At 46.7% G+C, this 22,664-nt stretch overlaps 6 protein-coding genes across 6 annotated transcripts; 4 read left to right on the top strand and 2 right to left on the bottom strand.

Moving 5' to 3' along the window:
- Positions 1 to 1,803: 1,803 nt before the first annotated feature.
- FOIG_07466 (uncharacterized protein) lies at positions 1,804 to 6,929 on the top strand (the record flags this gene model as incomplete). Its single annotated transcript, XM_031207041.1, has 9 exons — positions 1,804 to 2,002; positions 2,096 to 2,602; positions 2,665 to 2,891; positions 2,945 to 3,224; positions 3,298 to 3,531; positions 3,597 to 4,547; positions 4,604 to 6,024; positions 6,083 to 6,460; positions 6,522 to 6,929. 7 exons carry the CDS (start codon positions 1,804 to 1,806, stop codon positions 5,926 to 5,928), a joined length of 3,723 nt encoding a protein of 1,240 aa, XP_031062574.1. The 3' UTR covers positions 5,929 to 6,024; positions 6,083 to 6,460; positions 6,522 to 6,929.
- Positions 6,930 to 7,732: 803 nt separating this feature from the next.
- On the top strand, positions 7,733 to 10,498 carry FOIG_07465 (uncharacterized protein; the record flags this gene model as incomplete). The annotated part of the gene is made up of 7 exons (XM_031207040.1): positions 7,733 to 8,013; positions 8,118 to 8,445; positions 8,502 to 8,919; positions 8,973 to 9,609; positions 9,657 to 9,832; positions 9,888 to 10,098; positions 10,153 to 10,498. The coding sequence occupies 7 exons, from the start codon at positions 7,733 to 7,735 to the stop codon at positions 10,475 to 10,477; spliced, it is 2,376 nt and encodes a 791-aa protein (XP_031062573.1). The 3' UTR covers positions 10,478 to 10,498.
- Positions 10,499 to 10,656: 158 nt separating this feature from the next.
- FOIG_07464 (uncharacterized protein) lies at positions 10,657 to 11,167 on the bottom strand. Its single transcript, XM_031207039.1, has one exon. The coding sequence runs from the start codon at positions 11,046 to 11,048 to the stop codon at positions 10,740 to 10,742; it is 309 nt and encodes a 102-aa protein (XP_031062572.1). The 5' UTR covers positions 11,049 to 11,167; the 3' UTR covers positions 10,657 to 10,739.
- Positions 11,168 to 11,296: 129 nt separating this feature from the next.
- Positions 11,297 to 11,966, bottom strand: FOIG_07463 (uncharacterized protein; the record flags this gene model as incomplete). Its single annotated transcript, XM_031207038.1, has 2 exons — positions 11,297 to 11,856; positions 11,908 to 11,966. Coding segments are annotated over 2 exons (619 nt in total), but the record flags the coding sequence as incomplete, so codon positions are not given.
- A 2,769-nt stretch (positions 11,967 to 14,735) lies between these two features.
- FOIG_07462 (uncharacterized protein) lies at positions 14,736 to 15,551 on the top strand. Its single transcript, XM_031207037.1, has 3 exons — positions 14,736 to 14,897; positions 14,953 to 15,354; positions 15,408 to 15,551. Exons 1-3 carry the CDS (start codon positions 14,748 to 14,750, stop codon positions 15,501 to 15,503), a joined length of 648 nt encoding a protein of 215 aa, XP_031062570.1. The 5' UTR covers positions 14,736 to 14,747; the 3' UTR covers positions 15,504 to 15,551.
- A 4,788-nt stretch (positions 15,552 to 20,339) lies between these two features.
- Positions 20,340 to 22,086, top strand: FOIG_07461 (uncharacterized protein; the record flags this gene model as incomplete). The annotated part of the gene is made up of 4 exons (XM_031207036.1): positions 20,340 to 20,373; positions 20,419 to 20,610; positions 20,659 to 20,953; positions 21,009 to 22,086. 4 exons carry the CDS (start codon positions 20,340 to 20,342, stop codon positions 22,084 to 22,086), a joined length of 1,599 nt encoding a protein of 532 aa, XP_031062569.1.
- Positions 22,087 to 22,664: the final 578 nt, after the last annotated feature.

Genomic DNA, 22,664 nt, shown 5'->3' with positions numbered 1-22,664 from the left:
TTATCTTCTTGACTGAGAAATTAGAGGCGGATGAAGTCCGGGATGCTTCGACGATCAACTGGATAGAGCAAACTCGGCCAAGACAGTGTTGAGAGCACGTAGGCGGCGCAGCTTGGCCAAGAAGAAACCAGAAAATCCGAATGGAACCGTTCTGGCAAATTTATCCTTGTCACTCAATTGCGCGATTCACACTCATCAAGTGATGGAGTGACAAATATGGCACGCAAAGACCAATAAACTAGATTATGCATCGAGATACTCCATAATACAGCTTGGCGCTAAGAAACGGCAGTTAGTCACGAGCCGGCCTGCAGCCGTTCTGTTCGTTTGGTGGAGGGCTGCAGCTGTGAATCACGCTTGTTTCAATCCCTTCTTGGTGGCGGACCGTTGGGCCTTCTGCACAGACTAGTTCGGTTCCGCTGCGAGGTGGAGAATATTGGCTGGCCTCACGAGGAAGCATTCTATATGATATGACGGGCATAATTCTATGTCAACAGGGTATGATAGGAGGGAGTTCTGGCTTGCAGGAAGTGAGGTCATGTGGCGGCTGTAGTGCCAGGTACAACGAAAAGCTTTTTTTTTTTTTTTGTCTTTCTTAATTCCACTGCGTATTTCACGCCAAACTTGGCATTTTATGTAAGCTTTCAATCTCGTTGAACTAATGACTTTCGCCCCTATTTATGAGGCATCGCGACTAGATATAAACGAATTCAGTCAAAGGCGTATCAAATACTAATGAATACGTATGTCCTCTTCTTGGAAAGTTCACAAGATCTCCCTTCAAATTTTAAGCGCCTGCCAAAGGGAACTTCGGTATTCATCCGTGTAGCCGCGGACATGACTCACGGGGCGGCATATGCATGTAACGTGTCGATATGGATTCTGGTGCAACACCACAGGGATAAGAGACCACATAAACTGGAATACGAGTCGTGAAGTGGAACTTGTTATCTAATTCCATGATCTGAGCATGCCTCCTCGGGATGCATAGAGGTGGGGGGAGAAAAAGCAAAGAATTCGAGATGAGAGGCTGAAAAAAGTGATGCTATCCCAGGCTTGAAAGGGAAGGCAAGTATTCGGGTGGTGGAAGATCCGTGCATAGCCTCAGAACAGGATTTTATAATAGTTTTCTTGAAAGCCAATGAAGCAATTAGTCTGGAGTATGGTCCTAATGGCCGCTGCCGTGCTTGCATTAGCCCCCGCCCGTTGGGTTGCACTGATCTAACCCAATCTACACTAGCTACACCAGTTAGGCTTATGATCGCCGTTGTATGCCCCCCAGTGGAGTCAGCTGAACTTGGCCCTGGGAGATTACCCTAAAAAACGCCGATCTTTAGCATATCCGTTCCGTTCCTGATTTAACTACTGTTGATCCAGATTGATCATATCATGGCGTCTCGGAGCTCAGAAGTAGAGTACGTGCAGGCAGCAGTTAACTTGAGGCCGGGCCGCCGGATCATTTCCACCGGCCTCATAGCCGCCATGCGCGCCGTGCCGTGGCGAGCCGTGCCGAGTTCCTCCCTTACCCTGTATGTACCCTTGCACCACGTCTGACGTGGCTCGTTGCTCTGTCACAATATTTGTCTTCCCACATTTTCTCATTCATCCTGTTTTTTAGTCTGTGGGGCGTTTCCTCGGGTGAGCTGCAGAGGGGCTGACTAGTGACCGGTGAAGATTTCTCAGCTCACCTAGCTTGTAAGCAATTAATTGATGCCCCGTTGATGAGATAACCTTATTCGATATTTCCACGACTTCGATGGTGATCACAGATTGTAAACTTTTGGTTGCACATCAAGTACAATCATGGTCTCGTTGTCGTGCGACGACTCCTTTGGGCCATATGCTGGTGACTGTAGAGGCGGTTTCGACTTCACACTGCTTTTTGAGGAGTCCATACTCACCATACCCATTACTGCCTTGGTACTTCTCGCTGCTCCGTGTCGAGTTCTGTACCTCTTGCACAAGAACAAAGTAAAGGTAGACAGCAGCCGCTGGCTGTACTGTAAGATTGTGAGTTGGTTGATGACTACGTCCCCCGCCCTTTAGTTTGTCGCATGTACTAACAGCCTCACGACATTATGTCTTATTCTCCTAGCATCGCAGATCAGCTTTCTCATCTCGTGGACTCGCCCTTCCGCAGTCGCCACCAAAGCCTCTCTTCCAACTGCTGCCCTGTCTTTCGTTACATCAATCAGCCTCTTGTGTCTATCCTACGTCGAGCACGTCTATTCATACCGACCATCAACAGTGCTCATCCTCTTCCTACTCTTCTCTGCTCTTTTCGATGCTACACGAACACGAACACTATGGCTCCAAGGCTACAATCGGCCCGCCGCCATTACCGCGCTCATCGCGACCGTGATAAAGATTGTCATGCTCGCTGTTGAGGCAATTGAGAAGCGTCGCTTCTTGCGGCCCCAGTACCGTGCTTTGCCCCCCGAAGTCACTGGTAGCGTCTTGTCGCACTGGTTCTTCTCTTGGCAGATACCGCTGTTCCGCGCTGGCTATTCTAAACACTTGGAGATTGAGACGTTGTTTCCCCTCGAAAAACATTTCAAGTCTCTATATCTTCAGCAGCTTTTGCAGACAGCGTGGGCTAAAGGTCTGTCATCCGGCCAATTCCGCAGATAACATTTGGCTTACAAGATACTGACAGTGGCATAGCATCTAGAAAGGGCAACCATGCTCTGATGCTTACGGTCCTCAGGACCTTGAAGTGGCCTACTCTGTCCATCATCTTTCCACGTTTGTGCTTCATCGGCTTTACCTTTTGCCAGCCATTCCTCATCTCAGCAACCCTCGAATGGGCAGAGAACGACAGTGATTCTGACGACATGAACCAAGGATATGGTCTCATAGGCGCATGGTTTCTTGTGTTCATGGGTCTAGCAGTACGTGCATCTCTGACGATACAGGTTTATCTCACTAATGCTTCATGCTACAGGTGACGAGTGGCCAGTATCAACACCTCACGTACCGCGCCATCACCATGGCACGCGGTCAACTCGTCTCGATACTGTTCGACAAGGTTACAGATATCAGCATCACAGCTGCTGACCCCAGCGCAGCCCTGACTCTGATGAGTGCTGACATTGAGAGAATCGACACGGGTTGGCGCACCGCCCATGACGTTTGGGCCAACTTGGTCGAGATTGTTATTGCAGTTTACCTGTTGGGACGCCAGCTCGGTATTGCATGTCTAATTCCTGTAGGAGCAGCAATTTGTGAGTCCACCCATTATCTATACATAGATGAGAATGAGGAAGGAAAGTACTGAACAGCCCCTGACGCGTCTAGTCTCCATCGTCGGGTCTGTTATCGCAGTCAGTTTCGTCATGGCTCGTCAAGCCGCATGGTTAGAGGCCATCGAAAAGAGAATCTCCGTTACCTCGCAGATGCTAGGCAGCATGAAGGGTGTCAAAATGTGTGGACTGACCGACGTGCTCAGCACTCATATCCACGCCCTGCGAAACGACGAGCTACGCATTTCCGGCAAATTCCGTAGGTTGTTAATCTGGAATATGGTCTTGGGTGAGTACCTACCTTGCCTGTTTTAAACCGCTTCAATGGAAAGTTTACTTACGAGACACTTATAGCCTACCTCGCTCCTATCTTTGCTCCAGTCCTGACCTTTGCAACATACAGTCTTGTCGCCCGGTCACGGGGAGGAGACAACAACCTGGACATAAACCGCATGTTTACATCTTTATCACTGTTTGCACTGCTGAACGAGCCTATTTCTTCCTTTGTTACGTCGTTGTCTTCTCTAATGGGGTCCGTCGGTAGCTTCGCGCGTATACAAGCTTTCCTCAACACAGACATTCGCGTTGACGACAGAATTATCTCACATGGTAACAAGAGCGAACGTTCATTGACCCCCAAGTCTTTACGCAGCGAGCAGGAGAAGGATTCGGTTTCATCCGAGAAAGAGCCTAACCTTCAGAAAGACTCGTTGTTTGTGAATTCGTTGGACGGCAACTGTATAGTTGTCAAGACAGGCGCATTTGGTTATGATACAACCCAGAAACCCATCCTCAGTGATATCACTGCCCAGGTTCCACTGGGGAAGCTCACTCTCGTCGTGGGGCCAGTAGGCAGTGGCAAATCAACTCTCCTCAGAGCATTTCTCGGAGAGGTGGCAGTCATGGCCGGATCTATCCAAATGATGAATTCAGAAATCGCCTACTGTGACCAAACCCCCTGGCACATGAACGGTACTGTGCGGGATAGTATCATCGCCTTCTCGCACGTCGATGAGCGTTGGTACCAAAAAGTCCTACAGGCTTGTTCTCTGACGGAAGATCTCGCTCAACTACCCAAAGGAGATCTCAGCACGATAGGGAGTAAGGGCATCGTCCTCAGCGGCGGCCAGAGCCAACGAGTCAGTCTAGCGAGAGCTGTCTACGCACAAAAGAGGATCATCATCCTGGATGATGTCTTCAGTGGATTAGATATGCACACTGAGAATGCTGTCTTCCACAACCTACTCGGCACTCAAGGTCTCCTGCGACAGTTGAATACAACCGTCGTCATGGCGACTTCTCGTGGTACGTTCAGTGCCCCATATCGGTCTTTACTCATACTTATGCTAACTCGGTCACAGCAAACCGACTTTCCTATGCAGACCACATCATCAGCCTCGATGGCACTGGTATCGGCTGCGAGCAGGGAAACTTCGATAAACTGACCAATGATGACAACTACGTGTCCCGCTTGGCCGTAGCATCTGCGAACTGGACGTTTAACCAAGCAACTGCTTCCTCTACTTCTACCGAGCCCTCGGTTGATGCGTTGGTGGATTCAGAAGTAATCCTCTCGGATGAAGCCAGAGATGACGCTGGTCGTCGCACTGGCGACATGGCAATATACCTCTACTACATCCGCGCCATCGGCTGGATTCCAAGCTTGATATTTGTCTTTGCTATCTGCGCCTTCATCGTCTGCCAGTCCTTCCCCACCATCTGGCTCAACTGGTGGGCAGCTGCCAACGCAAAAGACCCTTTCGCACGGCTGGGCTACTACCTGGGCATCTACGCAATGCTGGGTGGACTGGCGATTATCTTCCTAGTCCTCAGCACTTGGCAGATGATTGTCACCATGGTGCCGTTGTCGGGCAACAGCTTCCACCAGAGTCTGCTAAAGACGGTACTCAACGCGCCCATGTCCTTCTTCGCCGCTACAGATGCTGGCGTCACCATCAACCGCTTCAGCCAGGATCTGCAGCTCGTCGATATGGACTTGCCTCTCTCAGCGCTCAATACATTTGCCACATTCGTGCTGTGCATCGCTGAGATGGTTCTGATCTCTGTTGGTTCATACTACACAGCCATCGCGTTTCCGTTTCTGTTTGCCGCCTTGTGGATGGTCCAACATACGTATCTGCGGACATCTCGACAGCTCAGATTCATGGATCTTGAGGCTAAGAGCCCATTGTATGCCCTCTTCACGGAATCTGTCGCTGGACTGGCGACGCTGCGTGCATTTGGCTGGCGTGATGCAGTCGAGAAGAAGCATCATGACCTCCTGGATCGGTCTCAGAGGCCGTTCTATCTTCTCTACGCCGCTCAGAGATGGCTGACTCTTGTTCTCGACTTGTTTGTCACAGTCATTGCTGTACTGGTCGTGGTACTTGTCACACAGTTGAGAGGTGTACTGCCGACTGGGTTGATCGGCGTGGCCCTTGTCAACATTATCCAGTTTAGTCAGCACTTGAAGCTGCTGATGACATTCTGGACGACCTTGGAGACACACATTGGTGCAATATCTAGGATCAAGTCCTTCACATCCGATACTGCTTCAGAGCATGAGCCGCAGGAAAAGGAGCAGCCGCCGTCTATATGGCCGTCCAAGGGCCAGATTGTTTTCGACAATGTTTCTGCCGGATACACGTGCGTTCAACGTGACCCAAAACTCACAACCAGTTGCTGACCGGTTTGCTTGTAGGCCATCTGAAAATGTCTTGAAATGTATATCCTTATCGATCGAGGCAGGTCAGAAAATTGGTATTTGTGGACGAACTGGAAGGTAAGTATCCTCTCATCATTTACTATTCATGATCAAGCTGACCTATATCTACTCGTAGCGGCAAGAGCTCCATGGTCTCATGTCTTTTCCGCATGGTGGACCTTCACGGTGGTCAAATTATCGTAGACGGGCTCGACATCAGCACACTTCCCCGCGAAGAAGTTCGCGCTCGAATAGTCGGCGTGCCTCAAGATGCATTTATCATCGAAGGAAGCAGCGTGAGGTTGAATGCGGACCCTGCTCAAGGACTCTCAGATGCTGCCATTGAAGACGCCATGAGAGCCGTTGAGCTGTGGGACATCATAGCTGAGAAAGGCGGACTTGATGCGCCTATTGAAACGCTGCACCTTTCCCATGGCCAGAAGCAGCTATTCTGCATTGCACGCGCTATCCTGCGCCCTTCGCCCATTGTGATTCTCGATGAAGCTACCAGCAGGTAAGCTTATGAACCGTCCATTTGCTGCCGTCTTTGCATCAAATACTAACATTATGACTAGCGTTGACTCGCATGTTGATGGGCTTGTGCAGCGTGTTATACGCGAGCGGTTTGAGAATCGCACAGTGATTGCAATTGTGCACAAGCTCCAGTCAGCCCTTGAAGACTTTGATATGGTAGCTGTGCTTGATAAAGGTGAACTGCTTGAGTTTGGACCTCCGCGACAGCTTCTGGAAGAGGGACCTGAAAACTCTGCATTTGCTGCTCTGTATAAGAGCCTGGGTACGGGAGACAAGGAAGCACCGCAGGAATGATTTATAATTAGATTCCATTAGAAACGTTTGATAAAACATGGCACGGCTTTTCTTGGGCTCCATCAAAGGGATTCTGAGGCTGGAGCAATATACTTCTTCCGGTCTTCACAGTTTTTACTAGATGGGTTGGCTTAGAGCTTCAACTGTGATTACGCGAGATCTAAAATATGGTCACTGGCTGATCCCCAGAGAGATGATGTTTTCCAAGGTAAGAAGTGGATAAACGGCTTCATGCAACCCAACGCGCCATTATGGTCTCTATGCTACATTGAGAGACCGACTACGGGCTCACATCAAGGCCAGAGAGAATGTTGTTACACATGAAGGAATCATGAAAGCCTCCTATGTCATACTCTTGTGCTTGCCGCGTTACCCACTGTCGTATAGCCTCACTTTCAAATTTTCAGCATGCAGATTCATATTGCAAGGATGCTTCCCTGTTTGATTATTGTGATCAACCTGTGTAAGGATCATGGGGCGGATACTCGCTTTTCAGCTGCAGCCGCAACTACTAGATCATGCATTTGTACCATGTTTTATATGCCGTATCATCATTTTATTGGGTCAGAGACCGACCGGTAGCCTCACCCATCGAGATCGACACGATGGCGCCTAAAACAAAAATGTGTAACTTGCAAAAGTCTTCCCATTTCGAGGCGTTAGATTGAAGCTGTGCTGTGTGACGTGAAGAGGCTTGCTGCATGCAGTAGTGGATTTGGGGGGCTGGCTGATCTGATGCTACCCAGGTCCCGGTTGTCCGCTGTTTGGTTTTATGCCGCGCCGAGCCGTGCCGTGCTTACCGTGCCTGCATAACTGTGCCTGGGGATTATTTACCATCTGTTTCAGCTTGCTGAGAGCCCTATAACGGCAGCGTGCTTCTACCTGTCTTGCGTAGGTCAACACCACCATTACATCCACCAATTAGTGTGCTGTCACAGGCCTTCGAGTAGAGGTGATCATGCGTCTCCCTAATACCTTGATTATTTGTTTCTTTACTGTCCTGAATGGGATATCGGCTTATACTGGCCCTGCTGGTCCAGCAACACGGCCTCATTCGCTCAAACGCCTTTCAGAGTACAAGTCCTCGACAGCAGGATGCAGCTCTGATCAAGAGGTAGCCATCAAGGCACCAGTAAATAATATCTTCCAGAGTCTCACGGACGAAGAATATGCCCATGTTACGGCGTATCTTCATAAGCAAATTGACCTCAACTTGACGGCTGTCGTTAACTCGACCTCGTGAGTCTCTCAGTTTCGCTTAAATCTCTAACAAAGCTTTTTTCAACGTCTTCTGTCCACTTCTCACATATAGCTATCGCGATACATCAGCTAATGGTGCCCAGCTGGGATAACGTCATTGTGTCTCTGGACCTATTACAGCCGAACAAGACAGATGCATTGGCATATCTTGAAGGTCATGGTCCTGCTCCAGTCCGCTATGCGAGAGCAACTCTCCAGTTTAACTCGAAGGTGCAGCCCTACATTCAAGAGTATATAGTCGGGCCACTACCAGTCCGAAAGGGTCTGACGCATCATGAGGAACTTAACTATATGTTCACATCTGGCCGAGGCCGAATCAATGTGTATAACGCTGATAGTGAAGCTATCGCTACTTTCAACCTCAAGATTGGCACCGAAATAAAAGACATCACCAAGCAACTTCTCAACGGTGTTAGTATATGTTTCCGGTATGCTCCTGAGAAGCCCTCAACTAACCGTGCTAACAGACCGCAACCGGGGCCAAGACCGACAATCTGCTGATTGCAGGCAGTGACCCTCTGATTCATCACCACGATAGAGTCTACCAGTGGAATGAGTTCTACTCTGCCCATACTGGCGAATTCTTCTCAGAGACAGTACTGCCCACCAGTCTGCAATTCAAGGTCGACCTTACGGGCCGGGATCCATCCATGTGGAAGGTGGTTGGCTGGTACTACGACGGTTATTTCTGGCCAACGACTGCCGCCTTTCGCAAGGGCATCAAGACCTTGAAACGAAAGCCAGGACCAGTCGTTGACGGAACTTGGACTTCAACTGATCAGCAAGGCGATAGTTTTCCGCGTGATCACCTATACCCTCCCATTTCGGTCCAACCAGATGGTTCTCGGTTTGGAGTGGACAGAGAACAGAACTATGTTGAATGGAGTAAGTGCTTTGGACATCGTGGTGTCGTAGATGTAGCTGACAAGACTTGAAAGTGGACTTTAGCTTCTTCCTCTCTAATCACAAAGAAACGGGTTTGCAGCTACACGACGTTCGATTCAAAGGCGAACGTCTGATCTACGAAATTGGTCTTCAAGAGGCTCTTGCGCATTACGCTTCACAAGACCCCTTACATGCCTCATCGGCATATCTTGATTCCTCATACGGTATAGGCACCAGTCAATGGAACCTCGTCGACGGCTTTGACTGCCCATCCCATGCTACCTATCTCAACACAACGTTTTACATTAGCGAGACTACTCATGTACACCCAAACAGTTTGTGTCTATTTGAGTACGATACTGGCTATCCTATCCAACGACACTTGACCATGGACCATGTTTCTGCAACCAAGAACATCGTCTTTACTATACGAAGCGTCTCCACGGTAGGTAACTACGACTATCTCTTTGAATATACTTTCCACTATGATGGCTCTATTGCCGTTACGGTTCGGGCCTCAGGCTATATTCAAGGCGCCTTTTGGTCGGGAGACGGTGATTATGGTTATCATATTCACGATAATCTGTCTGGGTCTATGCACGACCATGTTATTAATTTCAAACTGGACTTAGATATCAAGGGGACAAAGAACAGTCTGATGAAGACAGAGTTTGTACCACACACTCAAGTGTAAGATGTCCTCTAGCTTCATACCTCAACCCGCTGACTTTGAATAGATATCCATGGTCTGATGGTCAATCGATAAATACAATGAAGGTTGACCACTCATACATTACCAGTGAGGACGACGGCAAGATAAACTGGGCACCGAACGGGGCTACTTCATATTCTGTTGTCAACAAGGACAAACTGAATGACTTCGGGGAGGCACCCGGTTACTCCATAACCCCAAGTATGACACCCTCCCCATACAAGTAAACTCACATAGTGGCTAACAAGATCTACAGATAGCGGCGGCACTGCCCACCTGACTGTCAAGTCATCTTCAGCCCTTGGTCAAGCCGCCAACTGGGCCAATCATAACCTTTACGCCATCCAGCACCACGATACTGAGCCTAAGAGCGCATATGCCTTTAACAGCCACGACTTGAATCACCCAGCTGTCGACTTCAACAAATTCTTCAATGGGGAAAGTCTGGACCAGGAGGATATTGTTCTGTATGTACCTGCTACCTCGACATTGCTGTTACTCAGAACTGATCACCATTACAGATATTTCAATCTAGGCATGCATCATCTCCCCAACACAGCCGACCTACCCAACACTGTGACTACGAAAGCTGTCTCTTCCATGATGATCTCTCCGCAGAATTACTTTACCGGTGACCTGTCGCGACGAACGGTTCATCAAGTTCGAATGTCCTTTGATAAGACTTCGAATGTTACCGAGGTGAAGAGGTTTGGTGTCAAGCAGCCTACCTGTGCGCTCGATATGAAGAAGATGGCACCTGATCTGAGCAAGTTTGTCGGGGAGATCGAGATTCCCAAGTTTCCTTGGAATCCGAGTGGTAGTCTGCAGACAAACCCTGGTGGCTAAGTGAGAATGATAGAGATTGGGTAATAGTGGTATTATATTTTAATGTAATAGATTAATTACATTATATAAATGCTTGCAGCTCTTGGATTGCTTGTAGGTTGTCAGATCATGACGCTACTAATATGGAATATCTGAGTAGCGTGCGACTCTCTCGACCAAGGATTATCTACCGGTTAACCCAGGAATGTCTCGAACTGATTCTATATCCCTTCTAGGCCCTAACTAAACAAGGTTATAAATATTGCAAACTAACTACTTTCTATTACATGTTATAAAGTGCGATTTGAAGCACTAGAAATGCCTGCACTGACGCCGCCATTGAGACAACAAATGAACTCCACCATTTTGATATAAAACAGTAGAAAAATGGCGAGCAAATCGTTAGAACCACTGCGAAACCGCTTGGCAAGAGCCAAGCAGCCACAGGTACTGTCCTGCCCCTCATAAGCGACAAAGCACTAACACAAAGACTGAAGACCTGCAATATGCAGCCCTGAAGGAGAAAAAAGAAATCTTCTTCTGCCCAAAGACCAGGCTTCCGATCTGAGAAATTCCAAGCATACGCGAGCATTGGGCCGCTACAGAAGACTGTAATAAAGAAAGTAGCCCATAGTATTATAGAGAAAGCCTTAGAACCCTATAGTGGATTAGCAAAAGTTCCAACAAGGGAGGTACATAGGGACTAAGTACTATATTCTGATCTGTTGTTATGGCCTTTGATACTGAGGCTTTCGACGATAACTCCCTGAGATTCTCAGAGATGCTTTCCCTGATCAGAAAATTTAGTATGATATAAAGACATCTGGTTTAGTCTATATCTTACCATGTTGGCAACTGACGATTTGTCGACAAATGTTCGTGAAGGAGATTAATTATCGCATCCAGAAACAAATATTTATCTCCTATCGCATTCCTTGTCAACACGTCAAGGCTCCCTTTTTCGGCAGCCAGCTTTAATGCTGCCGGCAGAGAAGATGCTAATTTCTCAAGGCCTTTGGCAGAGGCTGTTGCAATTTGGTAATTTGTCTCGTCGTTGCTTGTGGAATCTTGTCTCAATAATTCGCGGTGCACAGCAGCGGCAAAACCCCATTCCCTCAAAAGTTCCCGATCTTTTAGATAGCCTACTGAAAATTGATACTTGCCGGCATGGACGTCAAGTAGGTCGCGGCCAGCCTTTTCAAGGCGAATCAAACGCTGTTGCTCATCGGGCTCCCTCTGATCCTCGTCTAGAGTACGGTTTTGCAGAACCTGGGCAGAACCTTGAAGAATTCGGCATTCGAGGCGGCTGAATATGTGTGCCACCTCAAGAAGCTCGATATTCTTTAGCGGGGGCGTATACCTGCTGCTGACTGGAACGGGCTGTATGTCGGATTCGAGACCTGTTTATGCCGTAAGCTTTTGGTTAAATTATTTGTTGTACATTTACGAACCTGGATATTGTCTTGGAAATCGCCGGCGAATGCCCTGCTGTTCAGCTACGGTCGACATGGTTACGGATTGACTGTGGTCTCAAAATGAGGTGCCTCCTTGTTGAACTTTATAGGGAAGCGCAGAGTGCACTGCCTCATTACCAAAAGCAAACACGCTAGTTTTAAAAGAACATAGCCACTTGCAAATACGTCATTGGCGCCCATATATACCAAAAGCAAGGCCTCAATGGTCTCAACCAGCCACTCCGCCAAATAACCTGCCTAGCCAATCACATCGATTTCAACACTTTCCAGCGCCTGGCCCTTACACGAGGACTAGGCGTAAGTATCAGGTGACGCCTTGTAAGATCAGGACCGGACGCCAAGAGTTAAAAAGTGGGCAGGGTTCAAGTAGCTTATTACCTACTCCGCCTAATAAGGCTCATTTCTCTAAACTAGGATCACAGTGACCTGGTAAAGTACAATGAACAAATCTCAATCCCTAGTAGTTGGTAACAATAGGAACCCTAGTAGAGTCCTTTAAATGCCACATTTTACGGTGGGCAGAGTTCTTTTTCATCACAACTAATTATAACCTCGTAGGCTATATTATTATTCCAGCTTCAAATTCAAGCGGAAAAGGACTTTTACGCATCATAATTAGGCCATTACCCCTGTTTTCCTCTTTTACTTGAAAGGGGATGTATAGTAAAACTGTCGTGGTAGGGATGTCCCGGTGGCGCTGATAATCTCAGAATCTAGACTTATCGAAGTCTAAAGCATCATAAGGTGGCGAATACAGGAGCGAGCCTCGAAGGTTAAAATTGCGCTAAGTCAAGCGCTAACAGTTCCGGTGCTACAGCACTTATGCATAATCCTTGAATATTGCCTGTGACTGACTCCATGTCTCCATTGGGGTCTCTCTTGAGCAGAGTACCAGTATTAAAACTCGACACAGCCTAGAATCACTTAATGCTCCCAGATTATTAATCGATGGTACTTCTCCGACTTAACAGCTGCACTAATCTCCGCGAAAGGCTCGCGAAATAAATATTCCAAATTGTAAAATCTGAACATCATAGAGAAATAAAGAGGATTATGTAGATTCGGACTGATCTTGGATGCCCGTGGGTAGGCAAGCTAAATTATACCATAAGCTGGCGGTAAGCAGCCCTGCAAATGAACGTGTACAAGGTCTCGTTAGTCTATGTAGTCACAAGGCTGAGATGCTGTCTCTTAGCTGCACAGGCTTTTTGCCGAGGCCGACGCCACAGTTTTCAGCTCGAGAAGAGACCAATCGGAGCACGCTTTTCGGCCTCTATGGGTGCAATCAGGGATCTCAAGATGTGTTTGCTAGTGAGACAACCTTCTTTGATGCCGAGATACCGTCGCACCTGGTCTCGCGCAGTCTTCTTATATAGCTAACTTCCTCAGAATTTCTCAAGGGAACAACAAATGCTGGCATCCTCAACACCGCGTATAGAGAACTATTGGCAAACTTTATCATGAATCTGTCCACATTCCTCCTTATTCAAGCCTGCGGCCTTGTGTCTGCGCAGGTTGTCTCTCCGTACCCAGTATCAGACTGTGGTGGCCTAGCTGGGACAGAGCTTCAGTGCCCCAATCATCCCGGCTGCTGCTCTGGCGGTGCAGCATGTTGCGCCGGAGGGTGTTGTCCATTATCTGCCGTTTGCGTGAACGGTGGCACGTCTAATGAGCAGTGTTGCGATCTCTCAGATAAGTCGCTCTGTGGAGCAGCTGTTACTGACTCGGTAAGATCCCGATCTAGTGATTCCAATACGCTACGATGAGCATATCCGATAAGTTTTCGTTTTCTACACATGTGCTAATACCTGTTGTGCCACCAGTCCCCTGCTTGCCCAACCGCCGCTGGGATCCATCCATCGAAGCTCTGCGTCGGGGTTGATAGTGACTGGTACTGTCCTTGGGATGCTGTATGTGATAACGCAGGCGGAGGCTGCTTTGGTGGAAGAGTTAAAAGAAACAACTGCGATGTGCAGGCAACAGAGACGGCAACAGAGACGGCGGAAGAGACAGCAGAAGAGACGGAATCGGACACTTTCACTGGTGATTTCGCAACGACCACGGAGACCTCGGCTGCCACTAGATTGGTAGATGAATCGACCTCTCATTCAGGGGCCACGACTTCGCTTGCCGCATCTGAACATAATCTTTCAGCTGCATTCCTTGCCATCGCTTTTATTGTTGCAGTATATTTATCTGATTTACGGTGATGAGTTTTAGGAGTTGATTGGTATTAACTTTACAAATCTATGTATTACGATAATAACGAAAGAGATTCACTCAGCTACTACGCTTTATCTGCAGACCATCACTTAGATTGCGGGTAATATAGGGAATCTCAATGTCAGCCTATAATCACAACACGGAGTCAGGGTTGATATTTTAACATGGAAATTGTCCAACGCTTCTCCTTTTTATAAACCATGAGTGAAGAAAGCTTAATTCATGTTACCTCTCAATTGACTATTTGATATTGTCTATACAGCTTATAATTAATTGAACCAGCGACATCTTTCCATTCCATCACTTTAACATAAAAGTCAGATTACCGACTTATGACGACATATTCACCTACCCTGGCTAGCCTTATGGGAAAGCGGGATCTTTTCTCCGACCTTTAATAATGGGGTAAGTAAACTCGCTTCCCCGCGTTTTTCTCCCTTGTCTTCTTCACAATCGTCTCATAATCAAGTAACTGTTTATTATCTCTGAGCAGGCTAAAGATAGTAAAAAGCTAAGGTAAAATTCATTTGTAGTCGACAATGAGACTCCAGTACAGTAAGGCTGACATGAGCTAGAACAACACATTCGTCACCATGCCTCACTTTAGCTTCTTAGGAGAGACCTCGACTTCGGCCGACACTATCATTCAGATGTTGAATGAAGATGACCAGACTCAGAAAGACGAAATGACAAAGAACTGGCGTGACCATAAGCTGCAGGAACTGAATTTTGTTGGAACACTTGTACGTGACTTCTAAATCCCTTCTTCTAGTACCCACTCACTGAAATTCTAAACAGGGCGCTCTTCTTGCAAGTTGTCTCAGCACAACAGGTTCCTGGCCAGATGTCCTCCCCAACGGCCGCAACAAGCCTTGGTCAGTGCGAACGATGTGGTTCAGCGGCCTCGTGTTTGCCCTCTTCTCAGTAGTAATTGCAGGCGTTCAGAGCATGAGACTGCACCGCCTGTCTGCTCATCCCGACGGCCTCAGCTTGATCCGAAACAGCCTTGTTCGAAAACGGCAATCCGATAATAAGTCTCGACCCAGCTGGCTGCAGGTATACGCATGGGAATTCAGCCTTGCGTTTTTAGTCTTGGCCATATTTTGCATGATAATCGGTTTGACAATTCTGATATGGGCTGGCACTGAGTTTGGGCCTTCGAAGTCTAGAGAGGATGGCTGGTGGGATGGCAACTCCAAGGCAAGTGATGTTCTCCATGTAACTGTGTACTTTACTAACACCAGCGCTCTAAGATGGCGGTGACCTTTACGATTGTCCTCGGATTTGCGTCTTTAATCTTGGTCCTATCGCAGTCTGCTCTATCAAAAAGCAATGCAATTAGGCTATAATAACTGCGTTCTGGGGATCTCTCAGCTATAGGAAATGTCGGAGGAAACCCATCAAGATTCAAGGCAGAGAGCTATTCGTCGGGCTGGTTGGACTGCTGACTATTGCCAGCAGAAGAGTTCAATTCTAGTGCCCGGAAAAGCCAGAAGTAAAAGCTACAAAACGATCAGCTTTTGCATCGTTTACTTATTAATATTGAATGAAACCTTGCTATGGAAAAATGCCAGTGTATTGTATTCTAAAAAAAGGGAGCTATAAACCATGCTTCTCAAGTCCTATACACAACCGTGGCTAAGTCAAACCAGGTATCTTCAGTAATTATACAATCAATGCCAATACAGAGATTCAAGCCCCCCGCAGTAACTTGAGCTTGACTATAGTTGCAAAAGTTTGAGATCTGTTGCGATGTGTTTGCAAAGGAAATATAAAAGTCCATTTGTTGGGCGGTACCACCATTATAACCACACGAGACTATAGCATATCGTGGAATGTCTTATTCTCCCGAATCATCAAATTTTTCTTTAGGCCTCAAGTGACAGGAAAAACAACCAATAATCACAAGATAGCTGTGATCAGTGGTCAGGGCGTCAAGATTGGCAAGATTTCTCCAGTGGCCCCAAGAAAGAACAAGGATCAAGATTATCAGGTTACCATGACTAGTGAATATCTATCTAAGCAACTGCAATAAAACCTTTACAACTATAGAGATGCATAGGTAGGTAAATTTAAGATGTGATATGTATAATCCGGCTATTAATATATATTAGTAAATATCTTAAGTAACTTTACCGTCCCTTAACGTTATGTAAGGATTGTTCGCAGAGGTTTCAACGTTCCTTGAGTAATTATGCTCTGGATCTTGCTAGAGGCGACTACGAGAAACCATACAGTAAGATGCCTAGTGAAAAGAATAAGAAAGTTTGGGATAAGTCCTATGTTCTAACTGGTGCCTAATATGAGCCTATTAAGACATGTCTACGGAAGAATATTTCTCTTCCGGATAATGGTGCCAAAGAGAGTATGTCTGAAAGGACTTGGAGATGAATGCGTAGAACTATCTTTCAGAGAGATGACCAAATTTCTGGGGCCTATGAGGTTGAACTTGATATAGAGATACACCTTTCGTCTTCCAGAAACTCACGGCTGTGAGCACGAAAGGTCCATCAAATCTATGTACCTTTCACCATGGCAAGCATTATGTCTTGGCCTCCAAGTACGTATTCTGATGTGACATCTCCTTAGACATATACAACCATCTAGTTAAGTTGGGAAGGTTTAACACATCCGTCCTTACTCTTATACGAGTCAGAAGATCGCGCGTCCACTAATTTACTCAACTCTGACCTTCCTTAGCTACGAGAACCCAGATGTTGATTGTAAAATACCAGAGTTATAAAGATGATGTCTAATAAGTGATATTAGTATTCAATAATAATATAAACAGGTGTCAGCAGGCTTATTATCAGTGATATTATATTAGGTTAAACCCAGATAATGTTGAGGGTGATTTAATAACCATACCAGCCTTATCTGTCTTGTATAGATGTCTAGAAACCCTGCTATGGTACACTGATGGTAACCTCCGGAGTGACAAGGATCTTGACACCACTAGCCCGTATCATTCTAGGTTTGTAGGTATCACTTCGACTTGCTTTCCGACAAACGGACCATGTATGGAATGAATGTAACAACGCTAACGGCTTGTAGCAAATGCCACTTCAAGCTTCTTCAAGCCAACTGAATTCGGTATACATCTCCACTGGAGGCGCTATCAAACCAGGCAATTCGTCTAAATGCCATTGGGCCAGTAGCATCTTTGGCTTTAGCAGTCCGAAAATTTAAATTCAGAAGAGTTCGTAGGGCACGCCTTAACCGGCGGTAGAAGATTCTGTCTCATTCTCTGGGAAAATTACTCAATATCACTAGACATTTTGCGTGCAGAAGCTCGCTGATAATTCATGTTCTGGTACCATATAGAAAGGGCTCATGAAGCCTCCATGCCATAATTGATGAAAGCAGCTTGCTACTCAAATAGTCGCAAATCGGCAACTTACAAATATCACAAAGGTCATTGCACTGCTCTGGAATAAGACGCCATATCGCCCTGACTGGCTTTATCTGATCATGCCGCTTCCTGCCTGGTGGGTTGTGATAATACTGAAGGGGTGCTTGAGGATCTACATCCGTGGAATCTATCTAGCGATCCGCAGCAGGGATAATAATAGTCTGGTTCAGGGCATTGCCAGTATCTCGTCTCTCCATGGTCTTGAACCATATTTCACCCTGCCCTGAACCTTGTTTACCGTCCAATTATACGTGATCGGCTGCGATTTCAACTGATATACTACTCCTAGTGCGGCAGTCTTGGCTGAGACAATACACCTGATCAGCGAAATCCAGTTCCAACTTCAAATCGTCCAAAGTTGCAAGTTGCAAATAGAGTCTTGGTGGGCTCGTCATGCAATTCTGTCGATGAAACCAACTCTTTACGGCAGTTGCATTAGTCTTTTTAACTGTAACTTCTCTAGCCTTCGACTTATCACACGAAGCTACGCAGACAAGTGTGATGGCCTTCAGACTTAATTAGTCAGGACGACCACACTCTTGCCTGAGCTGATCATTAGCTCTCCCCTTCTGTGGATAGCGTCTGGATCGGGCTGGGGGCCCTGGTGGCCCTTTCATGTAATGGATCCTGATTGGGTTTCTTCAATCGGATAATTCGGATTGCTTCCGTCGTCATATCCACTCTCGTGTGGTTTTCAGCTGTCCCTAACTCTAGTCCGTACTTATGCTTCGTATCGAAGTCGCAATCATCCGGTTCTTTAACCGATGCAGGTTATTAAAGACTACGGCATCTGTCGGCTTATTGCCCAACAACATTAGATTCACTGTCTTCGTTTCATTCATCCCTGTTCTTTTTCGTACCAGACCATGAGACGTTCATATAATTTATTCTGTGACTACTCGGCTCTGGAATTCTCTGCCATGGGTCAACCATTTGTTCCAAGATCTCCTGAACTGAATCTTACAGATTGGACCGACCTGAATCAGTACGTCAGCACTTTGGAGATACGAGATGAATGCAGGTGACATTTGTGGCAGATGGTACGTTGATTATATGGCCTCCAACCTCTCTGGTTCCGCTTCCATATACGAATACCCTGAAAGCCCTCTTATTGATCACCCTATTACAAATGGGACATACTATACACTTCAATCTCCAAGCGAACCCAGTATGAGCTTCAGCTTAATTCCATTGCCAATCCATAAGCTCCCTCTTAATCCGTATCCTACTTTGGATATTGCTCAACAATTGGACACCGAGAGGAAACTAAATAACTTGGAGTTGCACAGCCCATATTACTTCAATGAACCATACTTACAATTCACGCCTGATGGAGGATCTGCTTCAGGCGCCTCATCAGGGGACTTCACTGAACCATTCCAGAGTGATGGGATTTGAGATCTTTCTGGTCTGAATGCTGAACTGGGCAAGAGTACGGAGCCAACATCTTCTATTTCTTCGAAACGGATTCATATATCGGCCTCAAGTACCGACGAATATCTATCAACAGATGCCATTGACAGTAAGCTAAGTCTACTTTTTAGTACAATTAAACACTAAAGTATTATAGATAAGCCTGAAATACCTTCTAATCCTGCCGAGCTCTCCTTATTAGATTGTTTCCGCTATCCATGCCCTTATTCAGGATGCAGCAAGACATTCAAGCGCAAAGAGCATGCCAAACGTCATTATATAACGTAAGTGCCAGTTCCTGAGAAGAAGGCTCTGTTAACATAGGTACAGAAAGCACGAGACGAAAAGAAACCAGCTGGTATGCGAGTTCTGTGGCAAGAACACCTTTACTCGAAGGGATAACCTGAACGCACACCGTCGACTACACGCAAGAGGGCCTACCAGGTTTAATACTGGCGTTCACTTTGTCCCTGCAGTGCGGGAGGCTTTGCAGAACACCGAGCCAGTTAAGTCCTTTAATGGAACCAAAATAGGCATTAGATGCCTGCCAGCTTTTAGAAACTAGCTTATTATTAGACACTTCGAAATTATATACCATGGTATAAAGTTTGGTACATATACTCATTTACCAGAGTGCATTGTAATTACCTTTAATTAAGAGTGCATAACGGTGGCCATAACGACTGGGGAAGTATCGGTAATGAGTTATATAATAGGTCTAATCAGTAGACCCGAGATAATAATCCAGTCCCTAATCTCTGTTCAAGGTTTAACTATTAAGAAAATATATGTTCCCTTCTTAAATCCACTATGTTCTTTACTTATTAATCCTGCTATTTATCTCCTAGGCCTTATTAAAAGCGTCTTAATCCGCTTCGAAAACATCCTCCTCTTTTCGGGAAGACTTATGACTAAGGATTTATTCTTAATAAGCCAGGCACGCTTTTTGGAAATAGTAAACCTGCTTCAAGGCTCTCTGTCGCTGGAAAAAACTAAAATAATAAGAGAAAGAACAGGCTATTGCAGTTAAAGACACACATGTATTATACAATATCACCGTAAACCCAATACCGGTAGTTCTCTAAAGTTTTATAACTTCCGCGAGATCCAGATCATACTAACGTTGCAGTGGAAAGCTTGTCAGAAATGCCGATCCCAGGAAGATGAATGATGACATGTAAGAATTTAGTCTCGTACAACAGACAGCCAATGAACAGCGCCACATTCCGAACATGCCAATCGGTTAAATGAATGTCTGATCCTTTGACAAGACATCATAAATACCACTGCCCCCTCACTTTTGCGACACTTTCATATCTACTACAAGTCAGGCGTAGAGGAAGCCAGACGAAAAGGCAAAATGAAGCACGTCAGTGTTGCCATCATAGGCGCCGGTGAGTAATCGTGCGACATCTCATGTTGATCTCTAACATGTCAAGGTCCAACGGGCATTTCCATGCTCAAGCAGCTTCTCCAAGATGGTTTCAGCGCGACGTTGTTCGAGAGACGGAGCTCTGTCGGAGGCTTGTGGGCATATGATACAAGCAATGGGTGGACGACTGCATTGGCATCGACGAGTGCAAATATCAGCAAGTATACTTGTGGATTTACCGACTTTCCAATACCAGACAGTAAGTTAGCCATGGCTCTGCTAACGAGATGATGCTAACTAGAACCAGAGTATCCTGTTTATCTAAGTGCAGCGAACTTCCAAGAGTTCATGCAGAGTTACGCTGAGCATTTCAAGCTCACAGAGCACATATTATTTAATACTAGTGTTCAGGTTGTCAACCGAAACAATGATGATAGCGGGTGGGTACTTCAGCTTGAGAAAGTCGGGACAGGCGAAAAAGAGTCTCGCTCATTTGACAAGGTCGTTTTCTGTCATGGTTATCAGACTAAAAGAGTGATGCCGACATTTCCGGGGCAGGACAAATTTGAAGGAGAGATTATACACTCGCAGCAATACCGAAGGTTCGTGATACTCTGATGCGCAATTCTCTGGACCATACTCACCATTAATCTCTAGCCCAGAAGCTTTTCGGGACAAAACAGTGGTGATCCTCGGTCTGTCTACGACAACAGGCGAGATCACGCCGCAAGTAATTAGCACAGCGAAGAAGGTTTACGTCTCACATAGAAGCGGCCAAATGATGGTCAAGCGCATGCGCAAAGGACGGCCGACAGACCTATTGGTCTCGTGGAGACGCCGACAGATTACTCAATGGATGGCAAAGAACATACCTAATTTCTACAGGTATTTAGCGGGTTGGGGAGCCAGACTTCTCTCGTCTCAGTTCTCTGACGTAAAACTTGACCCAGAATGGCGGATTCAGTCATTCCGTAACCCGACGTTGCGATTACCAGGTCTTATTCAAGATATTGTTCCTCACTTGCAGGACGGCAGCTTGACGAGTTTGCATGGAATCAAACGCTTCTTGGGTGGACGATCAATCGAGTTTGATGACGGGACTGTAGTGGATAACGTGGACTGCGTTATCTTGACTACAGGGTACTGTGCTGACTTTTCTGTCTCTCCTTTCATCGAAAAGAGTCTGCCAAAGTTACCGACTTATCATGGACCTGCCATTCAACGGCTATACATGAATGTCTTTCCCCCAAAGTACGCAGACAGCTGCGCCGTGCTTTGCTACTCAGCATATGGCAAAAACAACGGTTTCTCATTCAGCGACGTCATGAACATGGCTATCTCGAACATTTGGCGAGGCGTGAGCAAATTACCGCCTTATGAAGAGATGGAGAAATGGGTTGACGAGCATCAAAAATGGGTCGGAGCAAACTGGGCCCGAGAGCCGCATCTCGACGTGAGCATGGTCAAACAGTATGAGTTCCAGCCCTGGATGCACCAACAAGCTGGAACGGGTATGGAGAATTTGGGATGGGGATGGGTAGGGTGGAAGTTCTGGTGGAAGGATAGACAGATGTACAACCTCATGAATCACGGCGTAGAGACAGCTCATATGTTTCGGTATTTCGAGACGGGAAAGAGAAAGACGTGGGAGGGGGCGAGAGATGAGATTATCCGTCAGAATAGGATAGTCGAGGAGAGCTTTTCTGGGAAGAGTAAGAAGCTGAGGGAGGAATAGGTTACAGCCAAGTCAGAAGACTTTTCTAGAACTACAACTCCTGTGTCTTCGGCCCGGCATTAGAATCGGATGTAGGTGGCTATATTTGGATTCGCTGGAATTATGACCGCATTTCATTTATGTCCCCTGCATATAACGGTCTTGCTTAAGCCCCGCGAACGGACCAGTTGCCTATATCCTGCACCGCATAACTCCCTCTCCAAAATTATGGTCAGGAGAAAACGGCGAGCTGCGGAATTGAACCTAGCCGCTGATCTTCGATGCGACGCCAAGCACCAGCCCCTGCAGCGGGGGTTTCGATGGTTCTGGTTGGTGCATGTAACGACGTGCGGCTCAATGCCCCAGTTATGTCTTAAACCCGCGGGAGTGGAACCCGGGCCAAGCTACAAGTTCGGGGATGGGCGGAAAGGCAGCTAGTGTGAGCCGATACTATGCCGTTCGTGGTAACTGCTCTGTCTGTTCGTTGGGGTGGTATTGCACAGCCTGCAATGCGATGTGTGAGCCAAGCCTGTAGATTCTGCACTCGATGTTGGGTCTGGTAACCATTGGTTCTGTATAATGGGGGATTTGGTCCTGGG

The sequence above is a fragment of the Fusarium odoratissimum genome, assembly GCF_000260195.1.
Source record: "Fusarium odoratissimum NRRL 54006 unplaced genomic scaffold supercont1.11, whole genome shotgun sequence".
Lineage (NCBI taxonomy): Eukaryota > Fungi > Ascomycota > Sordariomycetes > Hypocreales > Nectriaceae > Fusarium > Fusarium odoratissimum.
Note: the sequence above shows the minus strand (reverse complement) of the source record. Positions and strands in the feature narration are given on the sequence as shown.